The sequence below is a fragment of the Gobio gobio genome (assembly GCF_949357685.1).
Source record: "Gobio gobio genome assembly, chromosome: 15".
In the NCBI taxonomy this organism is placed as follows: Eukaryota; Metazoa; Chordata; class Actinopteri; order Cypriniformes; family Gobionidae; genus Gobio; species Gobio gobio.
Genome location: NC_137108.1, coordinates 45,308,577 through 45,318,664, shown reverse-complemented (window position 1 = coordinate 45,318,664; position 10,088 = coordinate 45,308,577). Strand labels below are relative to the sequence as shown.

At 36.1% G+C, this 10,088-nt stretch overlaps 1 protein-coding gene across 2 annotated transcripts in view; it reads left to right on the top strand.

Moving 5' to 3' along the window:
- The first annotated feature begins 5,235 nt into the window (after positions 1-5,235).
- xrcc1 (X-ray repair complementing defective repair in Chinese hamster cells 1) overlaps positions 5,236-10,088 on the top strand; it is a 35,633-nt gene continuing 30,780 nt past the window's right edge. Inside the window, exons 1-4 of one of the 2 annotated variants that reach the window (XM_079837199.1) lie at positions 5,236-5,388; positions 6,700-6,781; positions 7,102-7,194; positions 7,378-7,485. In XM_079837199.1, coding sequence (XP_079693325.1) covers positions 6,731-6,781; positions 7,102-7,194; positions 7,378-7,485 — 252 coding nt within the window. In that variant the 5' untranslated portion in view covers positions 5,236-5,388; positions 6,700-6,730. The remainder of the gene's footprint in view (positions 5,389-6,699; positions 6,782-7,101; positions 7,195-7,377; positions 7,486-10,088) is intronic. The other variant, XM_079837200.1, reaches the window with a different exon arrangement.

The window sequence follows — 10,088 nt, the reverse complement described above, 5'->3', positions numbered from 1 at the left end:
GATTGCCATTTACTAAAATAGACACTGTAAAATTATGCCTGAGGTATTTATTAACATTTGTATGCTTTTCTTTTTAATTTATAAAAGTTGTAATTTACTGAACCCTGCTTGAGGACAGCCACACCATAGGACAATTTTTAGATTTAATAAAACAGCAGTTTTTATGACAACAGGTCCATGTAATACAAAATAAATGTTTGTGACAATTTTGACAATACTAATTATATCCTCCTGGCAGAGCATAAACAAATGGGAAACATTTATATTTTATTCATATGTTATGATATATCCTCTGTAGTTGACACCAGGACTCAGTTGTTTAAAAAAAAAAAAAAAAAAAAAACATTTTCATAATAATATCTAATATTTCATAGGAATGAAATATACAGTCTACAGTGGACATTTATGAAATCAATGCCCTGTTTTGTAACAGAAAGTCATATTTTGATTAGAAACCCCATAACATTTTCCTGAGATGTTGATTTATAACAAACAATTTGAAAATTAATCCGATTTAAATTATAATTACAAAATATCTTATTTCTGTGCTGAACATTAATGTCAGCTGCTTTTAAAGACCAAGAAGAAGTTGCTGTCCTGGTGTAACCTCCAAACATTTGGTATCTCTGCCAAGCCCTGAAAGTGCTCTTTACAGGACATCCAGACTGTGACTAAAACTGTGACATGTATGATGTCAGAGAAATTCACTAAAATATAATGTCTACTACAGTGGACCAGGCACGTGCAGAGGGGGGGGGCTTTGGGTGCTCGAGCCCCTGCCCTTTTTCAAAATGAATCAAAAGTGCCCCTCTCAGACAAATATCAATGATAATATCGTGGTCAATAAAACTAAATAAATGTGATTATTATAACATGACAATGTAAACAATAGTAACGGGCTCAAAAGTCGGACAATTTCTGTTGAGGCGTTGCCGTAACGCGTTGCTATGGGTTGCGCGCGTTTTGATTGACTGCTGATTTTCCTCTGTTCGGAAACGGCTCTCGAGCCAAATATGGTCCTTTCAGAGAGTGTGTGGCCTCAGGGAAAAAATAAACCAATTTTTTCCCCCCTCCATAATCAGAGCTAATGTGTTGATTTAATTACAAATCTATATATTATATATTTTAAAGTATTACACAATTCACCAATGCCCGTTTGTCATGTATATACACAGGGCCGGCCCTGACCAATTTGCTGCCCTAGGCAAGATTTTATTTGGTGCCCCTTGTATCAAGGTTTAGCACTACACGTTATCAGTCTAAGTTGTGGAAACACTCATACAGTTTTATTTTTGTAATGCATTGATGTTTTATTTTTATTGTTGTTGTTTTATATGATGTCCAGTTCATTCTACCCCATCATTATGTTCATGATATTATTATTATTATTTTATTTTTTAAAGGCTGATGATAGTTAAACTATACAAAAATAGCACCTACGCCACATTACAGCCTAAACACAAAGAGCAAGAGTGCATCTAGCATTCATGCACAAACTATTCATTGAGAACTAGCAAAAGTGTTTGTTTTCCAGTAGATGGCAGCAATCTTACACTTGACTATGAGCATTCATGTTTTCACCAGGAATTAAACTGTGAAATTTAGATATTTAATGTGAATTTTACCTAAAATGTTGCTATTTTGTTATTCTGTTGCCTCTGGCTTGGCGTGCTCAGTTGGGGACACTAAATTTTTCAACTAAACATCGAAATAAATCTAAATAATAAACTAAATTAACCATTTAAACTAAATTACTGATCGAATTATTGATCTAAAGCCCACACTGTCACTGTATGATAATTGAAATGAACTGATGACATCAACGTTTTTTCCAGAATGGCTATACAGCTGAATAAAATTATGTTGCATTTTTTTCCTGTTTAACACTGTAAAGCTGCTTTGAAACAATCTACATTGTTAAAAGCGCTGTATAAATAAAGTTGACTTGACTATTTTAAATGAACCTGTATATAAATATCATTACTAATTTTGGCAAATACATTTTAAAATTGCTATATATCCCCTTAAAACTGCAGAGTAAAAACATTAAGCTATTAAAAAAAGTGATATTACATGCGTTTATAAAAAAAATGTTTTTTTTTTTTTTTACAAAATCACACTGGCTGTGTGGCCTCTGGAGAACCCAGAACAGCTGCTTGCATAGTTTAAGGTAAAAATAACGAATTAAATTAGCGAACATTAGTATTTTACCACTATGCAATTAGATACACTGTTCATTCATTAGCCTACATCACTTTACTTCGGTCTTTACACTGCAAAAAAATGCTCTTCTTATTTAGTATTTATTTCTTGTTTCCAGTATAAAATCTAAAAATTCTTAAATCAAGATGCCTTTACTAGATAAGTAAAATGACATTAGATATTTTTTCTTATTTTCTAGGGGAAAAAAATCAAAATGAAGTGAGTTTTTTGCTTAAAACAAGCAAAATTATCTGCCAATGGGGTGAGAAAAATAATCTTATTTCTGTTTGGGAAAGAAACAAGATTTCAATCAGGAACAAGATTATTTTTCTCACCCCATTGGCAGATCATTTTGCTTGTTATAAGCAAAAAACTCACTTCATTTTGATTTTATTTTCAAGAAAACATATCTTATGTCATTTAACTTATCTAGTAAATGCATCTTGATTTAAGAATTTTTAGATATTTAGACTAGAAACAAGACACAAATACTAAGTAAGAAGAGCAGTGTATCCCTTATCTTCCCTGCTTCAGAGGGCTTCTGTCTTTTTTGACACTACAATTCGGCCATCCGTCATAAATAATCAGGCAACTTTCACTGAGTCTACACCTGGCGCGAGCGGCCAAGCACCCTAAAAAATAAAAGCAATCCTGTCTACTTTGGATGCGGCGAAAGGCGGCGCGACACAACAAATTCCCCTAACGTTAAACTGATTGCACGTTATATTTCTGACGCACTTCAAGTAGCTCGGCGGGGGGAGATTGATGCGGCGGACTGGGAAGAGGCGGGGGACGCTTTTTTTGCGCTTTATTTGGTAATATTTCAAATGAATATTAATAAAATATCGGTAATACATTTTGGCGCCCCTAAGGATGAGTGGCGCCCCTATCATTTGCCTATTCCGCCTATGCCACGGGCCGGCCCTGATATACACCAGTGATGCGCGGGTTGATCCAAAATGAGCGGGTGCCCGCGGCCACCCGCGGTTACGAGTCATCCAAAAATATTTTTAATGATATTCGGGTCACGGTCGGTCGGATCGTCAATAAATCCTTATTTACCTTTTGAATGTTGAGCGTTATTAACTTTTGAATAAATGCTGACGCGGGACAAAATGCCCGATTTCCCAAAACGTTGAACTGAGCAATGCCATTGTACCATTTTAATAGGCTACTTTTAAACGCATTTAAAGTCAGTTTTATGTATTTTCTGAGAGGGGGCGGGATTTTTGTTGGGAAAGTCGGGGGAGAGACGCACACTTCGATTAGACTGGATAAACACATGCAGCATCTTAATTGTTAAGAAAATTAAACGAAATAAATGAATAAATCAAGCCTGTATTACATAACACTAGGCTATATCATAGGCTACAGCATTCAGAAAAATAACAGTTTGCGCTCCTAAGGGCTTTCACACTTTTCCAAATGTGGGCTGATGAATTCTTCAAGCCGGGTCGAAACATAAACATCGCGTTCATCAATAATATGCATCTGGAGCTGAAATGGAAAATGATGGGCCGCCGCAAGAACTTCCTGCTCTCGCTGCTGCACCTCTGAGCACACCACGCCAGGGCCTGAAACATTTTCTCAATGGCCCAATGAGCTACGATGAGCATTTACTACTTTTAAAAAATGCGGGTCAGGAAGCGGGTCGGGTACAATATTTTCTTCTTTTTTTTTTGCGGTCCGAGTTGCGGGCGGGTTAGTTGAAAACGTCGGTCGGGTGCGGGTTGTTTATACATTGACCCGCGCATCACTGATATACACCAACCAATCGTGATCTGGCAAAGCAAGTTAAAATTCCATTAGGCGATGTGAAGTGGTAATTTTCTGTTCTTATTCATAAATCGGTTGAAAATGACATGGACAGACGAACTAACGTTTGTGGAACGATTTCCTGCGGTTTGTCTCATTTTATAAATTGCATCACTGACAAAATGGATTTTAACTGACAACAAATAAATCACTGCACAAAACCATGCAGCAGCAAAAGTCGCATTAATGGTAAGTAGTGTTAAATTCACTTGTATTTATGTATATTGATACACTGTTTACTATTTCATGAAACTATCAAAGTTAACAAAACCCAAGTGCCACCGGCATCTACAGACCTATTATGCGAAGTGTAGGCTGGCGAAATGGTTACGTGAAAGGACTTTATTATATTAACGTTACCAGTTTTTAATATTATGCAGCATGATTTATGAATGAAGTCTCTTATGTTCATCAAGCCTGCATTTATTTGATAAAAAACAGCAATATTGTGAAATATTATTAAAATAATGGTTTTCTATTTTTAAATAATTTTAAATATATTTTGTTCCTGTGATCACAGCTGTATTTTTAGCATCATTACTCCACTCTTCAGTGTCACATGATCATTCAGAAATCATTCTAATATGAGGATTTAATGTCAATGATGGAAACTGTGATACTATTTTCAACATTCTTTGATTAATAAAAAGTTAAAAAGAACATTGTAATAATATTTCACAATATTAGGCTACTGTTTTATTTTTGATTAAATAAATGCAGGCTCGATGAGCATAAGGATATATATATTGCCCCTTTTTTACATTTGAGCCCCTGCCCCTGAAGAACTCTCTGCACGGCCCTGCAGTGGACAAAAGTCTATTCCTGGGTCCCAGGAGGATAGCCTATTCATTTTTATCTTGTGTGACAGTGAAAATTCCCACATCAACATCAACAACCCAACTATGTGGAAGTCTGTTTATCAGCGTTTCAGGTTCTCATGTTGTGCTCATAGCAGTAAGAAAGGGAAAAGACTGAGGAACATAGAGACATGCTTATGTAAATAACATTTTTGCCAATACTAAACTCTTCTTTTGGGAAAATTAATGAATTTATGAATGAATGGCATATTCCTTTATGTAGTATGACAGCTCTCAGTTTGTAAATTAGTATAATGTATGTGTCATTTTATTTTAGATTTTTGATAACTTCACTATTTTCTTCTGAATGTTTTGCAAATAAAACGGACCTTTATTTTACTTTCTTGCCTTGAGTTCCTGTGAAGCGTCGCTCTGCCTCTGATACGCCGGTCGGCGGAAGTGATGTCATGTGTTGTGAATTGAGAGGGAGTTTGTATGCTTGAGTGTTCGTGAAACAGTCTTCACACAAACTACAATAAGCCACATAACTGAGGTCTGCGGACTTTGGACTTCGGTACAGTGTTCTTGGTTTAATTCAATATCGTGTCTGAATGATTTCAGCCCTGTTTCTGTCGCGTTAATGACCTTTATAATGCAGCTCTATTGTTCGCTAACATGGCTCTGTGAATGAAGCATGCTAGTTAACTTAACTAAGTTAGTCGCTTTAAGGGTCGAATATTACCTAAACTACACCAGAGACATTGTAGACAGTCATTTGGTCCAAGTTGTTGATGCACTCAGTCTCGTATTACTATGAATGACAGCTAGTCTTAACGGATACTCGGTGTAAACAAAATATATTCAAATGTTTCAGGATGCTAACATAACTGTTTCTAAGTCTGTCTCTTTTGGATAATGATTTGAGTTCATCATAATTTTTGTATGAGGCCAAAACACTTATGCATTTATGTCATATAGTTGGGTAGAATATTATAAAATACATCTTCGATTAGATTAGCGAAACTGTGGACAGAAATGGCCATATTTTAAATTTGAATGTCGTTATTGTCACTTTTCTTGCATTATTATTGTGTGTGTATTAGTTAATATCTGACCCTAGTTACTACAATGTTTATACATTACTCTTATGTAGATACAGTAGATTAAAACCTGCTTGCAAGCCATGTTTCGATGTCTGATTTGTGATTGAATCATTCTATTGAGTCAACTCACAGATCGAGTGCTTCATTAGTGAATCCGTCTGAATTATTATTATTAAATCTCAAATAACGGGAAAGTTGGTGGAAAAAGTCACGGTAATTCATTGCTCAGAGGTTAATTATTGCTAGATCATAGTGTTATGCACGTCTACTGCATCTTTAAAGGGATGGTTCACCCAAAAATGAAAATTAGCCCATTATTTACTCACCCTCAACTTAAGTCATCCTAGGTGTATATGACATTCTTCTTTCAGACGAATACAATCGGAGTTATATTAAAAATGGCTCTTCCGAGGTTTATAATGGCAGTGAATGGCTGTTTCTGTTTTGAAATCCCTAAAAGTGCATCTTTCCATCTTAAAAGTCCTCCACACGGCTCCGGGGGATTAATAAAGGCCTTTTGAAGCGAAGTGATGCGTTTGTGTAAGAAAAATATCCATATTTAAGACTTTACAAACAGTAATCTCTAACTTCCGCTAACTGTCGTACGTACGTGCATTCACTCCGATTATATTCGTCTGAAAGAAGAATGTCATATACACCTCGGATGACTTGAGGGTGAGTAAATCATGGGATAATTTTCATTTTTGGGTGAGCTATCCCTTTAAGATTTCATTTACATTTTTTATTTTGACTATTAATGAAACTTTTCTTTTGTTGCACAGTGTATTCAGGATTGGATTTAATTTGACGAACATGCCTGACATCAAACTTAAGCACGTCGTGTCTTGCAGCAGTGAGGATAATGTAAGTAGACTTGTTATATTTAATCAAGCTTTAATGGCTTCCCGAAAGCTCAAAGCCACTTTACACTTAACATACAATAATAAACAAATAAGAGAAGACTCTGTATGTGAGGACAGTGAGCGATCTATTGAAACTGATCACTTGAAATGATTCAAAGAAATGAAACTCTAACTCTGTATTTAATGCTGAAGTTTAAATACGAGATGTTATTAAAACATCTGTCTAAACACTCTAACAAGATGAGAAAGAATAAAGCTAGTATATAAAAGGCCAAATAAAGTGTTGTTTGTTTAAGAGACTTGTTCAATCCTTCTGCACAGACTCACAAAGCGGACAACCTCTTGAGCTCTGACACGTACAGAAAATGGAAAGCTGCAAGACCTGGAGAGAAGCAAGTTTCAGTCATTCTTCAAGTATGACTTTTATTTCTGTTTATTAATATTTTTTATTATTTAACAATAAACAAATAAAAAAGAACATTAAATAAATATATAAAAATCTTTTTTATTTTCAAGATACTAACTGAACAGCACTTCTTCTAATAACTGTATTAATTATTCCTTTAAATTACATGTTTGTCTCTGTTGTTTCTCCAGTTGGAAAAGGAAGAGCAAATTCACAGCATAGACATTGGAAATGAAGGCTCTGCTTTCATTGAGGTCCTTGTTGGACACTCCACGTCAGTCAAAGATCAAGACTTTGAGGTGCGTCTTAAAGTTACAAGCTTCAATCAAACGGTTTAAGGGCCCTAATTTAGCGATCTGAGCGCATGGTCTGAAGCTCATGGCGCAGGTGCACTTAGGACGTGTCCGAATCCAAAAGTGTTGTCCCTAGTCTCTTAATGAGTCATGGGTGTGTTTTGGGCGTAACGTGCAATAAACCAATCAGAGTCTCATCTGTCATTCCCTTTAAAAGCCAGAAACCATGGCGGATTCGCTCTTTACATGACGGAATTTGCGAGCGAAAGACTGAACGCTTCTCCAGAGAGGAATCCTTTTATTTTTAATATTTAATAATGATTGTGTGCTGCTGCTGTGTGTAATAAGCAGAGTGTACGGACGTTGTGCACCCGTCTATACTGCCCTACAAAGGCTAAGTGCAGTAACTACGCAAACACTGAAACTGAGAAAAATGGCTTTAAAGTTTTTACACCAGCCAGTCAAACATGTTGTGGGTAGATTAGTGGTAATGCATTCATGTATTGCCTTCTTAGGAAGAAATTTTTTATAGATAAAAACCATGACCACCGATGTGATCTTTGACCCCCAAAATGCAGATACTGCACTCTGCCTTTGGATGACCTTAAACAACTAAAACACTATTGCAAAGGCAAAGTGCAGTATCTACAAACTAAATGTGTTCATCCAACTTTTTTCATGCTTCTTAATACATGTTTATAGTAATAATAAACTTTATATAATACATAATTTTCATTTTCGGTTGAACTATCCCTTTAATATGGCCATACATCATTTCCTAGAATTAGAGGTTAGAGAGTAAGTTAACTTGCGTATTTCTTCTCCCTTTACCCTAACTTCTAAGCTATTCTCAAACATGTACATTTCCTATTTATGCTATCTACACCCTTGAAGCTATAATTCATAATTAAAATATAATTATTATGTATTCTTAGCTAGCCTATCTGTGAAATCCAAAAAACTGATTGGCACTTTTTTTTTGTATATTAAGTAGCCTACGAAATTAGTGCGTGAAAATAGAGTACTTTCAGTACATTATGCAAGTGTACTTTTTCTCCTAGTGTGCTTGCTGTCGGCCGGCTGTGCTCGTCCGGTTGTCACCTGCTGACTGGCGCCGCTAACTTTTAGAGTAAATTTGTCTAACAAGATAACTTTACCAGACCCAGCTAACTTTTGAAGGAGTAACCCCTGTCAATACAATTGGATTAGCTGCCTGAAACAGAGAGATGTCCGAATCAACAAACACCAACGTGATTAAATCGGATTATCTTTACGTTGTCGGAGGATATTGCCTTTAATAGAGCAGCACAGGTAAGTCAAAATTTGCTAGCGGCTGGCTAGTCATTGTTAACTGATTATAAAGCTGTCAGTTGCCTTACTATGAGTTATTATTTTGCTATCTTCCTTACCAGTCTTTGAATATTTGCGTTTTAACGCGAGTTCAACCATCATATGGCTGCGGGATTGTTTCTGTGTTACGATCGGGGCAAACCGCATACATTACAATCCCCATCATGACAAGGCTGAAACCGCAGTATCTGCTGTGTCAAAAACGGGGAAACAAAGCTAGAACGCAGTAACATCACTTACTGCGGTTTGCCTTGGTATTGGCTTGGATTTTGTAGTTACTGCAATTTTGACATGCTCGTTTCTCTAAAACTGGACAAGTTTGCTGGTTCAATTTTTGTCACAAGACAGAACAGATGTCACAAAGCCCATTTCAAGTCTTAACTCAATTTTGACCAAATGTGTAGTTACTGCGCTTTGGCTTTGGACGGCAGTATAGGCGCATATTACAAACATGGGCTTTAAATAACACCAAAAATACTGCTCTATTGAATTTAGACCAGGTTTTTGTTGGTCAATGGCGCAGTCGTTTTCAGCTCCTCAAAATAGCAACGCGCCAACAATGCACCCAAACACACCTTGTTTTCAGAGCAGCACGCCAGTGGGCGAACAGGTGGGCGCGAGTGCATTTGCAATTTAAACAACGTGGCGCTGGACGTGAAAATGATAACTGCATCGGTCTGAAACTAGCAAAAAACACTTGCACCACATTGCGCCGGGTGTATGATAGGGCCCTAAATTGCATTATCTTTCAATACATTTGTTTATATATTATCCAGTTAAGTTCGGAAAATGCACATTATTTCAAAGCGGCTTTACGGTAAATTATGTTAATGTTTATAATATCTTAATATCGTCATGCCTTATAGTTGCATTTAACAGATTAGAGCTGGACAATGATATAGTTTACATTTTGTGACGATATAAACAATCAAGCAGTTGAGATTTGTTACTACATAGTGTATATTGCTTGATATGAGTACTATACTATATGTAATCAAAGTCAACTTTATTGTCATTCAGAGCAGATGGTTCGATACAACAAGGAGTGTCCAGCAGAACGAAATTTCGTTACTCCAGGCTCTATGTGCAACTATAAACATAAAGTGCTGATACACATAACAATGCATAGACAATATGACAGTATAGACAGACCATAGACACATACAAGTCTAGAAACAGTGCACAGGTAATGGTAATGTATTGCACGAGTAATAATAATTAGTATTGCACAAGTAATATTAATTTTATGTAAACAGACA